We start from the raw sequence: 19,616 nt of genomic DNA, 5'->3' as shown, positions 1-19,616 counted from the left end.
TGTGCTACATATGCTAAATACCAATTCTAAGCAGTGTGAAAGTCACAAAAGTCTGTATTTTAAAAAAAAAATCATTGACTGTGTCATATGCACTCTAAACAAATCACAGGTATTATGTTTGTGTATATATATTCTAATATACACTGCTTTATGTTGATTTCTTGTGTACAGACAGTATGCTATAGAGACTGGTATGCAGCATATGTTATATAACATGAATGAGAACATTGAAGAACATAAACATTGGTTTATCATTGTTCTTAAATTAATGTGTAACTTCAGTGTCATGGCAAAATAAAAGGTAAATTTAAACCATTAATTCCTTTAATATGCAATCTTGAACTTACTCCACATGTTTACAAAGGATGATACACAACTCTTTATTCAAAACCTTCAAATTTTACTGGAGTCAAGGAATGTCACTATGTCAAAATGTCATTTCTTTATGTAAAATGACACTAAAATGTCAAAATCGTTTGAACTGAAGTTTATTATAAAGAAAAAAAATGCAGTGTTAAATCATCATACATCCCCTTAACAACCTCCACACACTGTCATGAAGCTGCTGATCATTCAGATTGTGGGATCTCTTCAAGTTCAGCCCTACTAAGAAGAAATCATAAATAACTGGAATAAGCACTAACATGATACTGACAAAGTCCTGGAAAGCTGCGAGCCGCAGTTTGAGAAACACCTGCAGCACTGTAGCCTTGGAAGGCTCTTTTTCTGCCAGTACGATGAGAAATAAGGGGATCCATTTTTCAGGCACAAAAGGCTTCACAACTGTTAGCTCTCTTCATCATCAGTGTTTTCAGTACATTCATTGTCCAAGTGCATGGACCGCAGCTCCACCTCAAAGTCCATTAATGTGTGGTTATACTCCTCCTCCAACATTTTCTTCCAGATTTTTACTGAGAAAGGGAGACAATATGTAATTATTTTTTACTGTTTCACGATTACTGTTAGAGACACTTTGTTTTTTACTAGACAGAGCAATATCATCGCTATCCAATGTTACAGTTACTTACTGTATTGTGGTTCCTCTGGCTCCGTTACATCCGGGTCAGGCACAGGTTCCTCAGTGTTTGTTTCAAGCTCTGCCTCTTCCTGGTCTCTCTGCTCCAGGCTTGACACCATCCCTTCATAGGCTGTCCTGGCCTCAGAAGACAGCTCGATCATCTTGTGATAATAATCCTGTAGGTACGAAAGTTTTCAGCTCATTTGAAATTACCTATTAATGTCATCTTAAAACAATAATTGTGCGTACATTTGCATAACAATAACCCTGACCTGTGCACCATCATAGTTGAAGATGCCGACCAGGGTGACAGGCACGGCCTTGTTGACACAGCGTCCCAAAGCTTTTCTAGAGAGTGCAAATATGAACGGCACACCCTGCTCACGACATGTATCAATGATTGTGTGGAGAGCCTCATCCAGGCCGCCTGTGAAAGGTGATATTTTTGCCCTTTTCATGCAATTGTAAACATTCCTTGTACGTCACAGCTCTCCCAGGATCACATTTATGAAAGACTATATGACAATTCTCGCTTTTCCATGTTGCTTGATAAATCAGAAAACAACAAATTGTATTCTCTCCATTTTGTCTTCTCTCTAATTTGTGATTTTTAAGACCAAAAAACATTTCTGAAATGCCAACAGGGAATAGTGTGCTTTTTAAAAGCAATAGCATAAAACTAGAAAAAAAGGAGATAATGAAGTTCTGAAACTGTAATGGACATGTTTAAAAATATTAAGTGACCATAAAGAATTGGGATGCATACATATAACTCCTGCTGATCATAGCCTAGACTTGAATTTTAAAGTAACAACACAAAGAACATGAAAGTTGGACTGGCCCAAATTTAAAGAAAACGTTCAGAATTCCTAGTTTCCAAACTGAAAGCCAACTATCAGGTCTTATAGTACCTTTGGACTGGATGCGTTCACAGTTAGGTGAGATAATGACACACTTGATCTTCCTGAGTTTGAGGTGCTTGTGGACCTCCCTAAGGCCCATCACGAGCCGCCTCTTCATGCGGGCCTTCATGGGGTCCTTCTGGTACAGGCGGTCCTGGAACCGAACCAGCTCCTTTAGCAGCAACATCACGCACTCATCCACATCTTTGCTCAGCATCTGGCTGCAATAACTGAAATGCAAATGAAAATGGAAACGCGATATACTCAGGGTGCAAGCAACCAACATCAACTTGTGACTGGTTATGCAGTGAAGCGTGCAGCTTTGGCAGTCTTACTCTCTGAATTTTCTGCTGTGGATTTTAGGTGCTGGGTATGACTGAGGTGAGGGGATTTGTTGCTGTATGGTCTCATTTTTGTCCGTCTCTTCAGCTTCTCCCACGATCTGACATGTGTCATTTAATTCATCAAATCCCTCTGCAGGAGAGCCAACCTCATCTATGGTTTGAAAAGCACAAAATTAAAAATATTAGCTGCAATCATTCGTTTCCAACAGCTCAGAACAAAGCATACTGGCAGCAATAATTTCACTGCATGCTCTGACCTGTGGCGTTTGCATCACACTGCTCTTTTTCTGTACAGTTACTCGCAAGTTTATACTCGCTTTCAGGCAGCAGTCCTCTCTCCTCCAGTAAACGCCTCTGCTTCCTCTCCTCTCTCTCCTTCAAAATGACCTGAGGAACCAAAACATGAGTTCAAGTCTATAAACAGAGCTACACAGCTGAAATGAATTCTCATAAAATTGATTATATTTGTCTTTATTGCATAGTAAATAAATGAACTTTGCCTTCTTCAGAGGAGTTGGTTTCTTTGCTTTGGGCACCTCTCTTTGCTTGCCTTTCTTTACCAAAGGACTAGTTGAATCGAGGGGATTGTGTGCAATTTTATCCTGCTGCCACAGAGGCTTCTTCTGGGCAGATGTTTGCTTCTGAACAACAGGTAGTCCTCCACCAACTACACATACAGGAATACTTATTTTTCATCAGGTTATGATAGCATGCACTCCAAGATCGGGGTTAGGAAACTACTTAAATTAGCATTATTCTTCAAAACAAAGTATAAAGTGATATCTATCAAGCCAACCTGTGAGAATAACTGGCTTAGCGTCCTGCTTGGCTTTCTGAGACTGCTGCTTCTTTTCCAGGGTGGCCAGCATGTTTCCGATGTCCAGTTGCATAGGAACCTTGCTCTTTTTCCCAGAGGCTTTCTCGCTTTTCTAGAAATCAGGTAAACAAGAACAGAACTGCACATTAAAATCAAACCTGTTTCCAATTCTAAAGGTTAACTTTAATGTACACAAGACACAAACCTGTCCTTTTTTTCCCGTTTCAGTGGGTTGTGTCTTTGCTGCAGGTGATTTTCTCTGGTTCTGGTCAGCAGATTGATGCTGACTTCCTTCTCTTTGGTTTTCCTTAAAAAGAATGTAAAAATCACTATCATAAAAAAACACTATAAAATGTAATTTTAGACTAATATTAAATATATATATGATGAAATGATGAGTACCTCATTGCATAGTTTTGTATTGCTGCTGGTTATTAACCTTTCAGTCTTCGACAAAGCAAGAGTCAAGTCTGGGAACTCCTCTTCATCCTTCAAAGAAAACCATACAACAGAAGTAATCCTTCTCCTAGGAACAGAACGAGTTGAACAAAAATTCACAACTCAGATTTTCTTCACCTCAAATTTTGGAGGCTCTTGAGAAATCACCGGCTCTGACGAGTCACCTCCTGCACCCTCACTGCTACTTTTCGGCTTCTTTTTTTTCTTTCGCTTTTTCCTCCCTGGAGCTATCTCTTCCTCCTGTGCAGCCATGCTCTCAATCTGATAAGATATAAAAATGACAAAGCTCAAACACCCCATGAAAATATAAAGGCTTACTGTGAAAGTTTAGCTTTTTGTTATGTTGAGCAACCCATTTGATAAATTCTGTTATATCAAGGATGTAAACACCACGATATATAGTCTGTGTGTCTATAATTACATGTTTGCTTGATGTTCACAAATAATGTCTCTTTGGCCTCATTACTCTGTTGCCTTGCTTATTTTGGTTTGGTTTACAATGTCTTTGTAAATAAAGAACAGCTCTTCACAGAAACTCTCCAGTGTTGCCATAGTTTGAACACAATTTTAAGTACTGCACTCTAAAGATAATGTTAGAGATTTCCATGGCTGTTGTGAATGGCATTGTTTGTTGTTGTTAGATCAATAGATTTCTGATAATCCACAATGAAAGTTCAAACAAAGTTGAAAAAGACTTTTGGAGGGCGGTTAGACAACATAATCATATGCATACTATATGCAACTATATCTGCCTGTGCTAGAATGACTTAGACGGTTATAAGCGATATGTGTCTCACACAGTGCACAAACTATGTCAGGGTGCTGCTGCTTCCTGAACATAATGGAGGGAGGTGTGCCTTATTCAGAGCTAGAACACGAGTCCCTCTGTGCTAATTGCAAAAGAGGTACAAATTGCAAACCTGCAAATGGAGCTGCTAAATGTGGAAAGTGAAACGAGGCATAATAATCTCTACTTTGACTGTGACGCATGTCAGGTGTACAAGCTGATATGGTATTAAAAAACTGTAATTACCTTGGACTTCAGCAGGTGTGCTGTGTCAGATTTTATAACTATTGCAAGTTGGCATGCTGTAATTTCATTTACATTTATGAATAAAATGCAAGCTTCGAGAGAACATTTGTTGCTTCTTGCTTTTTCTGTGATGGTGCTCAGCCTCTGTGTGGATACAGAGTGTAACGGGAGAGCAGTGGGAGCTCTGTTGCAGAGTAATACTGTCCACATATTTTTAATTAGCGTGAAAAATCTACCTACATTTAAGAAAACCTAATAAAAAGGTTAATTACAAAAAACACCAAAAGCTACTAAATGGATGGTGCATAAGTGAAATTAAGTGTGATGGTTACTGCTGTGCGAGAGACATCAAGAGCCAAGAGTGAGCTATTTCAAAACAAAACATGACAACAAATGGTAAATGGCCTGTATTTGTATAGCGCTTTACTAGTCCCTAAGGACCCCAAAGCGCTTTACATATCCAGTCATCCACCCCTTCACGCACACATTCACACACTGGTGATGGCAAGCTACATTGTAGCCACAGCCACCCTGGGGCGCACTGACAGAGGCGAGGCTGCCAGACACTGGCGCCACCGGGCCCTCTGACCACCACCAGTAGGCAACGGGTGAAGTGTCTCGCCAAGGACACAACGACCGAGACTGTCCAAGCCGGGGCTCGAACTGGCAACCGATTACAAGGCGAACTCCCAACTCTTGAGCCACGATTGTCCCAATACTACAAAACGAATACATACACAACTCACAAATACTCAGATATATCTAGTAATATTTAGTAACAGCCTTACAGATTTCTTTCCATCTTGTAAGTATATAAAGTGTAACGCAGAGCAGGGGTAGTGAGAAGGCTGTTTCGCCTTTCTTGTAGAATAATGGAAAAAAAAAAAAAAGTGTTCACACCTATAATACTCACAAATTAACTTTTAAGTGTCCAATTAAATCTTTTTTTTTATATTTACTCAAAATTTATTTAAAGAAGTTAATTTCGGCTGCTCTCTTGTCACAAGGGACGTAGGAGCATCCCGTGTCGATTTGGCAAAACATGATGCCCTTCCGAATGCTATCCCCGAAGGGACTTGTGTTTCCAGCTGAAATCAAAACATGGGCCCAGATAAGAGCCAGAAAATAAATGGTAGGTTTACCTCATGAAAATAATTAATTCACTTACGGATTGTTAAGATTTGCCAATTGCCTAGGAATCTGGTATAACTGTTGAGAATCTAAAACGTGCATCATACCTGCATACTGTTACAGCTGATTGTCTTGTCATTGGGATCAAGTTTCTTCGGAGGCTGAGAGGCAATGTTAGCCCAGGACGTCACCACCGGTTGGACTGTGCACACACACCAAATAAAGATAATCAACGTGTGAAATATTTTTAAAACTGCCTTAAAATTGCTGAAAGACAGACTAGAGTAAATCTGAGCCTACCTGCTTGGATAACTTGGCTTTCTGGCTTGGCATTAGTGGCACACACCTGGGGACCAAGTAGGGTTGGAGATCCTCTGCTGCCAGACTATGCAACAAAAAATTACAGCAGCACCAACATCATGAGTATAGCTTTCTGTAATGTGCAAGAGCTGTCACATAGCTTAACATTTGATATTCCCATGAGCTGACCATCCAAGAAGATGCCAATTTTGGAGTTTGGGAGCTTGTGAATGGAGGATCCCAGCACTCTTTCCGAACAGTAGGAGCTGCTTTGGCCACTGAAACACCACCCAATTCCGGAAAATCAGCCATCTTCACTTCAAATGGGACAGAATTTGTCTGTGCTGGTTTTGGCTTCCCTGCAGAGGTTGGGGCAGATCTTGTACCTTTAAAACCTGGGAATGAATTATGAAATATTAAAGGAGAAATATTTACATAAAGCAGCGGGTTTTAAACATTTTGTGCCTAACATACTACAATTATGTTCATCAAAACTGAACAAACAAACAAAATCTATAAGACAATAATATGCTAAAGAATCTCATCAAGAATTACTGCAATTCTCACTGTATTGACACCTTTGCTCTACATCATCTCAACTGAATGTTGTCAGTTCATTCTTTAATTGCATTTCAGACAGTTACAGTTTATCTGCAGCATCTAGATCTTGCAAGATACCGTTACACAAAAACCATTAAATGGTCTTGCAGCTTCAGCTGTAGAGCTCCTTTAAAGTAGGCCAAGTTTCTTTCAGAATCTCTCTGTGCCCCTTTAGCTTTCTTGGCACCATATTAACATTGCCAAACTGCTGCCAGAGGTTTATGCACTTGGGCTAAAGGCCACAGACATTCCAAATCCACGTGAAGCTGTAAGACAGGCAGCTTTCACAATAATATCTGCTGGGTCATCAGCATAGGTTGTTACTTGGAGTTTGAGTAACATGAGAAAGCAACAAGGTTGGTGCACAAACATGCCCAAGGCACTAAAGCAATAGCCAAGCCTTTAATGTGTGGGCAACTCACAAGTTAGCCGATCATTCGTGTCGCTTTGCCCTCCTGTATATGGCAGTAATACGTGCAAGCTTGATACCAAATCCCATGGGATATTTGGGAATCACTTGACCACAAAATGATTTCCAATGTTAAAAATATTTTGTTTGTACATTCAATACAAAAACTAGCATCTGAACCAAGAAATTATTCCCAAAAAAAGTTAATACCATGTACGCCACTTACCTTTTTTCTGCATGTCCACTGAGGTTTTGCCCATGAATTTTCCTTGAGAGTCCTTTTTGTTTTGAGGCATCTGTGAAGATTAGAAAATAACAATTTACTTCATGAATAAAGTTTGTTTACATGCAGGTTTCTGTAAATAAAAATAAAGCCAACCTTAGCTTGGGGATCCTGTTTGGTCCTATTGCTCTGTAGGAAGTTATCACTGGCCTCTCTAACAGGGCGGCTGCTGCTGTAGCCATGACTCCTCGGTGCATCTCCTCCTCTGCCTGCTGGTTTTGGGCTCAGACCTGACTGGCTTCTTAACAAATTGTAACAACATGAGCACCTGATGAAAAGCCAAATGATTAAATACCCCTGAAAATGATAACTTCCTACCCTCTTGAAAACTGATCGGAGGTATAAGGGTTTGGTAGAATCAGAGGTTGCGCTGATGCTGATGTGTGGGGCTCTGCAGGCGGTTTCCTCGACCCCCTCTGGTGTCTATGGTCAAAGTCCTGGAAATCAGAATCAGAATCAGAATACTTTATTGATCCCTGGGGGAAATTATTTTTTGTTACAGTGCTCCATTTTAAACCAACATTAAGACAAGACAGACAATACGCTAACTAAGAATAGTACAATATATACATATATATATACATACATACATACATAAGTCACTTATAAATAAATATTTGGAAAAGAAACATGTGTAGTTGTAGCAGCAAACAGTGTGTTAAGTGGATGCGTTGTACAGGGAGATGGCCACAGGCAGGAATGATTTCCTGTGTCGAAAGCAAAGCACATGACAGTTTTTTCTTCTGCCACCAAACAGCGTGTTGGTGTTTGACCTTTGATAATCACGCCATTAATTCCAAATTCGAGTAGAATCTGCATAAAGAAATTTAGCTTAAGACTAACCGCTATATCGATGTTTTGGACTCACAATGCACTAAAAACGAAACGCATCCATCTCCACTTGATTACAGAACATCCAGCTTATGTTGCACAATAGTAACCGCCGGGTTGAAAATGTCTTACAGTATAACTGAACTATTAGCTCATTATTGTGTTCAAACCACACATTGTCTTAGCAGTATCTCACTCGTGTAACTAACAGTTAAAGTTTGCTAAGAGTTAGCTCACGCTCAGCTGCAAAAACTAACATTCGTTAGCTTTCTAGCTAACTAGCTAGCAAAAGAAAAGAACAAATGTGGCATTCATTTTCATAAAATACCTTGTCCATCACTCTAGTTGAAGTCACATCTTCGTATCTTCATATAAGCTCATACAAGTCGCCAAGCTCCATCTTACGAGTGTACAGACAATAATCTACCCCAAAAGTGTGTGCATGGCTAACCAGGCTAAGCAACCTGTTTGACAGCATGAAGCCGAAGCAGCTAGCTGCGTGAAACAGCTGGTGTTTACATGTGCAGTCAGGAGATCCACAGCGACACCCTCTGATAAAACAATGTAAACCGTTTAACGAGTATTCCTGTTAATTAAAAAAGTATAATAAACTCTATGAATCCATCTTTTATTGAGACCCCGAAGGCTAGAAAGACGCATAAACATATCTATAACTCTATACTCTGTGCATATATGTGTAAATATAAAACACTTAACATTATCTAAACATACCAGGAGGACCCCAGATTAACGTTGTTGCTTGGCCCTACTTAATTTAAGGTGCTTAAAATTGCACTACATACACATTATTACTGACGCTGGCTCCGTAGTGTAGTGGTTTGCACATCTGCTTGGAACGATAACACATTATTAGTTATATTTTGTTGTAGTTTGCTTGGACTTCTTTGAAACTCCAAAATAAATTGTTGTGTATTTATTTAGTATTTCATGAAAGAGAATTGCGTCTTTAAATTTTCTACTTTGTTAAATTAACAAAACTAAAAAGCTTTACTCTGAGTACCAAAAGTCAATGTCTGGTTTAATTATATAGCACATTTCATCATAGGCCTGCTTTAACTCAATATGCTTTACACAGAAGATAAAAACACCTATGCAAGTTTATGATGAAAACAAAATGAAGTAAAGTGCACATCCATGCACACAGTTATTAACTGTAAGCCTGTGAGAACAAAAAGTTTTTGAACACAGATTAGATTAAATTTAGGTCTGTAGACAGCTTAATCCAGAGAACACGACCATACGTGTAAGCACCCTCAGCACACTTAGATTTATCTCTGGAGACAGTTAAAAGATCTGCAACTGAAAATCTGAGAAGAACGACTGAGTAATAGACACTGAGCTATTTAGAAGTTTACTGGAGGAAGTCAGATGTGTACTATACAAACCACTGAGAGCTTTATGAGCTAATAGAAGGATTTTAAATGTAATTCTGTATTCAGCTGGGATCCAGTGAAGTGACTTTAGCACTGGGATAATATGGTCCAATTTTCATGTCAGGACTCGCCGCTGCACTCTAGACAAGCTGAAGTTGTCCTACTAGTAATTTGGATAATCCTGCAAACAGAGCAGTAGTCCAACTTGCTGAACACTTGGACCAATTTCACAGTTAGTTTGTGATTAGGATTTTCTAACTATATCTGTGGTAGAAAGCAGTTCTGGTGACCTTATTGATGTGATTATTAAAACTGAGATCACTGTCCAAAATGCTGCAGAAGTTCCAGACAGAAACAGAGTGAGACTGTATGGGATGATAAATATGAAAAAATTTTCTCTCTCTGACTTTTTGGACCAGGGACAAGGATTTCCATGTTTAAAACGTCTCTAGACAGCCAACTGTTAATGTCATCAGTGCATCAGTTTGTGAACAGAGGTTAGATCATCAGAAAGTGATAAGTACAGCTGTGTACTATCTGTGTAAGTATGATAGGATATATTGCGATTCTTTATGATAGTGCCAAGGAGGAGCATGTAAAGGTTAAAGAGTAATAGACTAGTAACAGACCCCTGATTTAATTTCTGTTACACTTTAGGGGCCAGATGTTTTGCAGTGGCACAAATGTGTGTTTTAGAGTAAAAAACTTTTTTTCTTCTTTTTTAGTGCCTTTTAGTACAGCCATTTCATTTTCAAGGTGCAAAATGTAGAGAGGAGAATATTTAAATCAGTGGTACAAACTGAATTGAATCATGTTTTCAGCACACAACTGCTGACTGTGTCAAAATTTAACACTGAAAAAAGTATACCTTGCTTTTTGCACTTCATACTGACCTGAACTGACTGTGCCTATGAAATAATTGCACCTTAGAAATGAGCGCAACTTTTGTAAATCAGCCATAAAACTAACCACACCAGTTTGGGTCTTGTGCTTACATGTTATTTTGCCCCATGATGAGAACTGGTTAAGAACCTGAACTGTTAAACCAATTGAATCACAAAGTCGTTGACTAAAAAGTCACACATAATATATCAAATTTAAGTTTCTTTCATATCGTACATTGAGTGTAAGGATTTTCATGGATGGTGCTTACACTTTCCTTTGTTTTAACTGGACTTTACATTTATTTTAGTTTTCTTGATATGAAAGCATCGAACTGTGTATACTATGCTCAGAATAAATCAAGTTAAACTCAGATTAAAAAACAAAACTCATGAAGAATTTCCCTTTTTTGCATTTACCAAGAATAAAGATTGTAATCTTTATTTTTATATACTAAAAAAATATATCAAAAACATATCTTACCTTTAAAAATGTATTTTAGATACATATTGTGAAGTAAAATGTATGCAGCAAAAGCATTAAGTAGACCCAAATACTAAAGCATAAAGATGTTGATCAAAGCTGTACTTGAGTACAGTATTTAATGTGTAGTTCACATAGAATGAATTAGAAAAATTATACAAAAGGTTCAAAGTAAGATAACTGTTCATTGCCATGGACTGATGTTTCATTCTCTGTAGTAAAGAATAGAACATCAAAAAGTTTTATGTGTGTTAATGCTAAAGTATCCTTTGCAAAATAGAAAATCTTAGTGATTAATAAAATACAACATTACAAAAATATCTGTGTACCAGGAGCACTAATATCACATGGAATTCCTTCTAACCCACCCAGTCTACAATACACACCGGTCTATAAGAACACACAAACAACATTATGTTCATTCATTCGTTTTTGGTATTTGTACCATCTTCTCATATCATTTTGTTTCATTTTTTGATCTTTGGCCAACAGCATGGAAAAGTAAACATCCTATTACTGTGAATTTAGTGCTTGCTTTCCCAGAAGATGTAAACATCATTGCATTGATGTAGGTAATGAAACAAGGTTTTTTAAAAAGTCTTTAAGTTGCTCATTCCTCTTTTAGTCTCCTGGCTATGCCCAGGAGAGCTAAGGGCAAGACGAAGGAGGCCGATGTGATAAGAAAGCAGGTCTGTGCTCCAGCAATCCAATACACTGCAAACAAATCAGTTAAAACAAAACAAATATGAATATATAACAAATAATTCAAATAGCACCATCTCAAGAGAAAAGCAGCATATGGAAAGATCCTTTAGTTTCAGTTTCCTCACCTGAGGAGGACACAACTGGGCCCAACGCTCTGGCCAGGGCACCCAAACTACGCAGAATCCCCATCACAGTGCCCTTCTGACTGGCTGAGCCTAGAGGAATCAGCAACAGTGGGTAATCAGCAACAGTACCAACATTATAGCAGGATCAAAATATTTTTGATACTTTGATTTGATAAAAGGCTCACCATGGTCAGAAACTAGAGTCGACAAGCAGGGGACAACTATGGCAGCCGCTGTAAGAATAGGATACATAATACGTTGGAACAATTTTATAATTTAGGGACATTTAAGTAAAATGCTATATAGCACAATATCATACAAAACAGTAACAATCTGATATTTTGCTTCTTAGAAAAGTTAGAGGACAACTTGATAAGAATAACACGAAGTATTTAAACTAAAGTGATATTATCCACTCCTGTTAGGGAGCAGACTAAAAAAAAAGGATCCCTACTTCAATATGCACACATATTCTGATCAAAACAACGCCTAGATTTATGGACTTTGCATCAGATTAAGTATCAGGTTAGACACCATGTTTCTAAAATTTTGGGGGCCAAATATAATAACATTAGTTTTTATCTCAATTTTGAAAATGAATGAAAAAAAATTCCAGACATCCAGGCCTTTGTTCTGTAAGATATATCTGTGGTTTAGCTACATAATTTGCTGTAAATATAGCAGCATATAATCTGTATATCAATGAAAATGTATGTAGGATTTTCTTAGGGAAGAATGTAAAATGTAAATAGAACTGGTCCCAGTACAGAACCCTGTGGAACTCCACATGAGTATAATTCATTCTGAAATTTGACTGAAACTCTTCAGATAAACCACTCCTCTGCTAATGACTTCTTGACTATGTTATAGTTGTTCATTTAAGAATTTTTGAAATAAGAGAAGGGATGGGGATTGGTCTATGATTACTTAAGACAGCTGGATCAGGCAAAGTCTTCTTAAGCAATAGTTTAATTACTGCATCCTTGAAAGTGTTCTTGGCAGTGTTCTTCTATTTTAACAGTGTACTGTCCTGTTATGTATTTTGGCAGTAGTTTATCACATAGTTTTTAGATTTATTTACACATTCTTGGGTGCTGTCAAGACAAGACAGATGAAACTGAGTTACTGCATATTTCGAATACAGTAATTTTGACTCACCAAAGGAATACAGTGACAACCCAATGTACAGCATTGTTACATTCCACGATAACCCGATGATTACAAAGGCTGGGATCAATGCTATGATTGCCTAAAAACAAGAAAAATGGTTCAGTAAGGTAGACATTTGTGCAGTGATTTATCCTGTTCCATTAACACCAACAACGGCATTAGATCAGTATTTGCCATGCAAGCAGTTGGTGACTTTACCATACGAACAGCCCTGATGTGCTGCCCCGGTTTTATTCTGCGAGCATAACCACCCTGGATTAAAGACATGATGACACCAATAAAGAAGAACATCTTTCCCTGCTCCATGCTGTTAGAGAGAAAAACATAAGGTTGCTGTTTGTCAGACTTAAAAGGGAAACTCAGAGTACACAGCCTTATCTTTGAGTTCATACCTTGTAAACTGGAAACGCTGGTGAGTAAGAAAACTTAAGGTGAACTCCAGACCAGAGAACAGGAAGAGGTAGCAGAAATAAACCAGCCCCAGCACTCGAAGGCTTTGCATTCCTGTGAAACACAGCCCAATAGTGCAGCACTGTGTTAAGGTTTATTCACTCTTTATAAACGGGACAATCACAGATGAATGCAGCGTATACACTACTCACCGTTTCTTGAAAGTTGATCTTTTTTCTTACTAACAGCTGCAAAATAGAACAAGGATAATGGATGCAGCAGGTCCCTGCAGTCCCCACAGCCTGAAGACAAAGCCTAAAATGGAACAAGAAAAATGATCTGCATCTCTCTCAGTGAATAATGATTTGAAAAAACAATGCTGTTTCTTCAGAAACAATAAGAATTATGTGAACTTGTAATTTTATTTTATTTATGTATTTTTTCTGCAGTGGGTAGGTGAAAACTGAGAAAAATCAGACATGTTCAATCCAAACAGTGATCACTGTCTCTTTGAAACATTCCTCGCCTGGTGGTTTCAGGTATGTTGCTCAATCTGGCAGACATGCACATAAATCATCGCCTTACTAATAAGGTGGTGTACACAGTGGATCAGCAGCCATAGACCTGTCCAGACATGCGTTAAGTGGAATGACAAAAATTGCTTAAAGTACACCTCATAAGGTTTTTTTTTGAAAAACTTTCATATAATTTCTGTTGAAGAAGGAATAAAGAGGGTGGAAATACTCTAAACATTGGACATCAGTATATCCTGTGTTTAGCAATGTTCTCCCTGTGTTTGAGTGGGTTCTCTCTGGGTTCCTCCCACAGTCCAAGGACGTGCAGTTAGTGGGGTTCTGAACTGCCCAAAGGTGGGTGAATGTGGTTGTCTGTCTCTATGAGTAAGCCTTTGTCAGATTGGCAACCTGTCCAGGGTGTACCCCGCCTCCTTCTCTCCCTATGGTAGCTGAAATATGCTCCAGCCACCCCACAACCCTGATAAGGATAAGCGGAAGAAAATGGATGGATGGGTGTTTGTTGGCGGTGGTCTGACTATTTCAGAAATGGATGATCTACTTTGATTTTCACACACAACCATCTTTAGGGTTTTCAGACTATGGCTCAAAAAAGACAAATTACTCAGTGAGTGGCAGTTCTCTGGATGGAAATCCAAAAGCCAGAGAAGAATGGCCAGACTTCTACGAGCTTTTAGGAGCACAACAGTAGCTGAAATGACCACTTACAACAAAGGTACGTAGAAGAATGCACAACATGTGGAATCTTGACGCAGGTGGGCTAAGGCAGTCAGAATTTGGTTTAAACAACATGAAGGAATGGATTCATCCTGCAGTATATCATGATTCAGGCTGGTAGTGGTGGTGTAATGTGTGGGGGATAATTTTTTGTACACAGTGAGTATTGTTGCTGACCATCCCAATCTTACTACAGTGTGCACATGCTCTGATGACTGATTAAAGTAGTTCACTGCACTCAAATGGACTCCAAAGTCAGCTGATCTCAATCTAACAGAGCACCTTTGTGAAATGGTGGTAGTGAAATTCCCACCATGTATGTGCAGCTGACAAAATCTCCACCTGAAACGGTTTGGTGCTCTCCTGTCAGTATGGACCAAAATCACTGAGTTTTTCCAGCACCTTGTTGAATTTATGTCTTGAAGAATTAAAGTAGTTCAAAAGGAGGGCAAAGGGTGGTCCAGCACCCAGCAGCCTGTTACCTTAGCTCAGCATGAAAAATTGAAAACATTGGAAAACAGATAGTCACTGATACTGGTACTGATATTGGCCCTTATTGAAGTACTTTGTATTTAAGGTGTGTGATACTTCCTCTTCATGGGAAAAAAGTACTTTTTTACTAAACTAAATGTATTTTTCAATCATAGCAATCATTTTTAGAGAAACATATTGTAAACCCAATACAAATATATGGTTACATTGTTTTTTCTACTGTTAGATCAGTATGTTGTCAAATACAGTGGATGTCCTTACATGGTCATTTCAGACAAACAGCTCTGGCAATTACTAAAGCGGTCTAACCCATCTCCTGTTGGGTAATAGGGAAGGAGAACTGAGCTAAAGACTTCTTGTTTGAGACAAAGCCCAGTGTAAGATAAATGAGCACTGTTTTGAACTGTGAGTCATGGAAATCTACACAATTGTAGCATAATAGGTCAACTTTAAGTGAAAAAGGTTCATACTTGTTCTACCACAGGGTGTTTTGGGAATCCATACAGCACAACTGATGGCTGGAAAATGTATGTCTACTGTTTAAAACTGCATTTAGTTCTGTTTGCATTAGCAGGAGTGTTTCTAACTAACCTTGACGTCCTTTGTTAATGTTTCTGGCAGCATCAGCCAAATAAAGAGCAGATCGGCAGTGCTGAAAGCCAGGGCGAGCAGAGCTGGAGTGAGGTAGAAGACATTTCCTGTTGCTTTGGAGGTGATAGCAAAGTAGGCGCCCATCAGAGGCCCCACAGTGAAGCCCAAGGAGAAGGCAACGCCGATCATGGCCTGATTACAACAGAGGGAAACAGAAAACAGAAAGACACTTTATTTATCTATTCTCAATACATGTGCTAAGCTAAGTGTACTGATAACAAAAAAAAGTATGTATAAATATAACACAAAGTAATTTTAATTAATTTCACTTCAACAAAACATTTCCTGTAATGACCACAAATATTTCTGCCTACCATTCCTCGGTTCCGTGCTTTCGGGCACGGCAGGTCAGCTATGATGGCAGTGCAGAGGCTGACGTTGCCCTTACAAATGCCCCCAATTACCCGAAACAAAAGGAACATGCTGAAGCTCCGGGAAACAGCCCAGACTGCATAGGAGGACATCAGCCCTAACTGAAACACAAGGCACCCAATTAGATGTGAATGAGTCAGCTCTGGAGAAAGGGCTTTGTGTTTTCTTACAGAACGAACAGTGATAAACAAAACTTTAAAAAGTCTAAAAAAAGTGATGTTTTCCTCACTGTGGTGAGCATAAGCAGGGGTCGCCGGCCATATGAGTCTGACAGAGCCCCGGTTACAGGTGATGCCAGGAACTGTAGCAGAGAAAACAGTGAGCCAATCAGACCTGTGGGGGGGGGGGGGGGGGGAAGGAGCATTATTAAACCAATGAGCCTGCAACACTGAAAATGTTGACCTTAACGTTGAATAAATCTGATGTTTAAAATTAATCCAATATACCTCCAAACAGGACACTGTTGTATTTCTTTTCCAAAGGAATCCCAACAGCCTCCCGGAACCAGTCCACAACAGTTTGAAGAGACTGATACACACCATCCTGCCCACACACAAACAAAGCATCACAGAGCTATAGTATAAATACCAGCAAAGTGGTTGCTTCACCATGACTCAGCAGGCGGATTCACCCACGGACTAATCGAATCAAATCACTCATGAGTTTGTTACAGTTTTTATGGAGGAGATTCTTCAAACAAAACCATCTTTGTTCGAGGATGTGTTCACAATGTAGAAATGGTCCGTTGAGGGAATTCCATTCAAAAAAATCCTATCTAACAATTTTCACACTGCAAAAAAAATGTCTTCAGTAAACACTGTTACCCTTTGATCATCACTGGCAGGAAATAAGGCTGCTGGAATCACCTTCAAAGTTTTAATGCTTTTAACCTCTTTCCTTGTCGTGTATAGCAGGCTTATCAGCTTAATGGACTGGACTGGTTCTTATATAGCGCTTTTCTACTCATCTGAGCACTCAAAGCGCTTTAATATCTGCTGTGATTTTAAAAGTGCCTTTACATGATTATACTGCTATAAATAAATAAATAAATAAATAAATAAATAAATGAAAGACCAACCCTGCTTTCTGCATAGTGATCCAAAATAGAAGGCAGCAGAGGTAGAATCAGAGTGAATCCCAGCAGGTCCAGCAGCAGGATGATAAACACAATCTTGATGACCTTTGTGGAGAAGTTGCCTTCATCTTCCTTGGATTTGTTTACGGCTGACATTTTTCCACCTGATAGTGTTTCTTTTCCTGCTGTACAAAGAGCAGCACTTTTAATATAGTGTGTTAAAATGCCCCTCGTGACTTTTCTCAAATAACACAAACAAGCAGAGCCATCCTTAAAAGAAATTCACCCTTAAAGAGTTACTATTGTAGGCTATCCCAATCAAACTGAAGTAGTTTCTTTACATTTCCTTGAGTTTCTTGCTTTGTACAAATCATACAAAATCATCATTTAAGTACTTTTTCCTTTTAAATAAACTGAATTACTGTAACTGAAATAGGTCTCTATTTGTCTTATCACTTAAATGTGTAGGTACAGTACCTGTACCATGTGTATTTTTAAATACACATGATATTGTTTTGCACATATTCAACTCTGTATATTTTATATATTTTATTATTATTATTATTATTATTATTATTATTTTATTTTTTTACTATTTAATTTGTAAAAATGTGTGTATACACACACACACACACACACACACACACACACACGTAGGAAAATATTTAGTATACACATCCAGAAATGCATACACTATTATATATTGTACATATATTTATTAGTTTCAGGTTGGCCATTCTTGTATTTTGCTCGTTTGTGTTGTTGTGTTTGCACATCTCTGTTGCTTGTGGGGCTCGCACACAAGAATTTCACTCGCATGTGCTGTGCCAGTGTGCCTGCACATGTGATGTGACAATAAAAAGTGATTTGATTTGATTTGATTTGATTTAAATCTATTTTTATTTAGTTAAATTTAGTAAAATGATGTTTATTCAGTTACTCAGTGTTCTGACATTTTACTCCAACTGCGGAAAACTTGTTAAAAACAGAAATAATCATTCATTCAGATAAGCAGGAGCATCCAGGGCTGGGTCGGGGAGGGCATCCAGCATAAAAAGCAGAGCCAATTTAAATCAAATATCAAATCGTTTAAGTTGCATATTTTGGTTTCAACAACTTAAAAAACGAAATAAAACTGAGAAGGTCGCTTTTACCTCAAAGGTAATTACAGTAAGTATCACTACAGTGTCCTAGAGAAGTATACTAAAACACTTAAATACTCAAAGAAGCACCTGAAGACGGTACAATATTTAAGTAGCTGTATTTTCGCGTTAAGGTTATAAAAATGTGGACGCTATTAGTATGTAAAAAGAAGCGTTTCCTGGACTAGACAGGTTTAAAATACAAAACGTTTACACCAGTTTATGCCGGTAAACGTGTAATTACCGACACCCTTAATTAACCACATCTACTTACAGTAAGTAATCAGGAAACAGAGAGAGAAAAACGTGTTGGTCAAGGAGGAAGGAGGAGGAAGGAGGAAACAATTCCTGCAGCCTTCCTCACCCGAGCAAATCCACCTCAATTTGTATGAACTTAAAAAGCATCAACACACAAATGTGTTAGATTGTGCTTTCAAATATCTTCATCTAAAAGCACAAAACACGTTTCTCTTCATGTAAATGGTTTGGATCCAGTGGTACTGACCAATATTTATCAGCATCGCATTTTTTCCTCGATTTTTCTCCCTATGTATTTCTTCTAATGTCACCTTAACACGTTTAACTTACCCAGTGTGCGCAGAGCGGTGGACTCAGAGAAGCAGATCAAAGTGAGGACAAGTTCACCTCGACCTGGCTCATCAGTCAGTCCATTATTGAGTACACACCAGGAAGCAGCGTCCTCTTACATTTGGATGACAAGAGTGTGTCGTAACCAACGCAAACACAAGAAAATGCTGCCTTCACGTGACCTCCGTAAGCTCGTATTTTCGCCTTTCTCCCTCGTTAAGGTTTTTCTGTGGTGGTCCAACAAATCTTTTGATTCAGTGCGTCAAAGCAGTGCTTAGAGAATTTATTGAAACAGTAAAGCTGTAATGCCATGTAGTTCACTTTGATGACTGGAATATAATCAAACAGTGGCATGGCCAAACGTTGTATTGTCATATTAACACCATTACTGGTGGCAGAGTGTGTCATAAAAAAATTTGAGAAAACTGAAAAGACAGCCTTTTAGTCAATCCATCTTCTGTTCGCTGATGCCTCATCAGAAATGGTTTCAGTGGCTGTCAAGAAGCCAGTGGTAGAAAACAGGGAGAAAATGCTCAGTATGCCAAATTGCACAAGAACTGGGCTGAAAATCAGTGACAGAAGTTCTTATAGAGGGCTGAATCCAGATGTGAAATGTTTAGTTCAAATTGTCAATATGTATAGAAGAGGTTATGGTGGAGGTGCTGTCATGGTTTGGGGTTTCATTTCAGCCAGTGGTGTTGGGGATCTTATTAAAAAGCTTTTGATCAAACATGGAAAATCATGTAGGAAAGCATCTGCTTGGCAATAAG

General features: G+C 38.6%; 2 protein-coding genes across 4 annotated transcripts; both read right to left on the bottom strand.

Moving 5' to 3' along the window:
- Nucleotides 1-337: 337 nt before the first annotated feature.
- Nucleotides 338-8,603, bottom strand: LOC146621608 (selenocysteine insertion sequence-binding protein 2-like). 3 transcript variants are annotated; one of them, XM_085368649.1, is made up of 18 exons: nucleotides 8,456-8,603; nucleotides 7,615-7,733; nucleotides 7,393-7,537; nucleotides 7,240-7,309; nucleotides 6,194-6,399; nucleotides 6,005-6,089; nucleotides 5,812-5,906; nucleotides 3,658-3,801; nucleotides 3,484-3,570; nucleotides 3,287-3,388; nucleotides 3,061-3,193; nucleotides 2,765-2,931; nucleotides 2,522-2,651; nucleotides 2,256-2,415; nucleotides 1,930-2,150; nucleotides 1,291-1,445; nucleotides 1,029-1,194; nucleotides 338-911 (listed from the first exon to the last, which is right to left on the bottom strand). In XM_085368649.1, the coding sequence occupies exons 1-18, from the start codon at nucleotides 8,462-8,464 to the stop codon at nucleotides 787-789; spliced, it is 2,319 nt and encodes a 772-aa protein (XP_085224775.1). In that variant the 5' UTR covers nucleotides 8,465-8,603; the 3' UTR covers nucleotides 338-786. The 3 variants fall into 3 exon arrangements, with proteins under 3 accessions (XP_085224775.1, XP_085224776.1, XP_085224777.1); XM_085368650.1 differs by having other exon boundaries at nucleotides 7,393-7,534; XM_085368651.1 differs by lacking the exon at nucleotides 338-911 and having other exon boundaries at nucleotides 1,105-1,194; nucleotides 1,291-1,366.
- A 2,669-nt stretch (nucleotides 8,604-11,272) lies between these two features.
- Nucleotides 11,273-18,915, bottom strand: LOC146621607 (solute carrier family 75 member 1-like). Its single transcript, XM_085368647.1, has 13 exons — nucleotides 18,847-18,915; nucleotides 17,120-17,301; nucleotides 16,488-16,584; nucleotides 16,271-16,374; nucleotides 15,984-16,142; nucleotides 15,610-15,801; nucleotides 13,489-13,591; nucleotides 13,279-13,390; nucleotides 13,085-13,193; nucleotides 12,875-12,965; nucleotides 11,902-11,949; nucleotides 11,717-11,806; nucleotides 11,273-11,600 (listed from the first exon to the last, which is right to left on the bottom strand). The coding sequence occupies exons 2-13, from the start codon at nucleotides 17,270-17,272 to the stop codon at nucleotides 11,497-11,499; spliced, it is 1,362 nt and encodes a 453-aa protein (XP_085224773.1). The 5' UTR covers nucleotides 17,273-17,301; nucleotides 18,847-18,915; the 3' UTR covers nucleotides 11,273-11,496.
- Between the last annotated feature and the right edge of the window lie 701 nt (nucleotides 18,916-19,616).

Source organism: Diplotaxodon limnothrissa, linkage group LG12 (assembly GCF_057381915.1).
Source record: "Diplotaxodon limnothrissa isolate DT_005_m linkage group LG12, D_limnothrissa_male_GT1.1, whole genome shotgun sequence".
Taxonomy (NCBI): Eukaryota; Metazoa; Chordata; class Actinopteri; order Cichliformes; family Cichlidae; genus Diplotaxodon; species Diplotaxodon limnothrissa.
The sequence above is the reverse complement of the archived record's forward strand: the minus strand, read 5'-3'. Positions and strand labels throughout refer to the sequence as shown.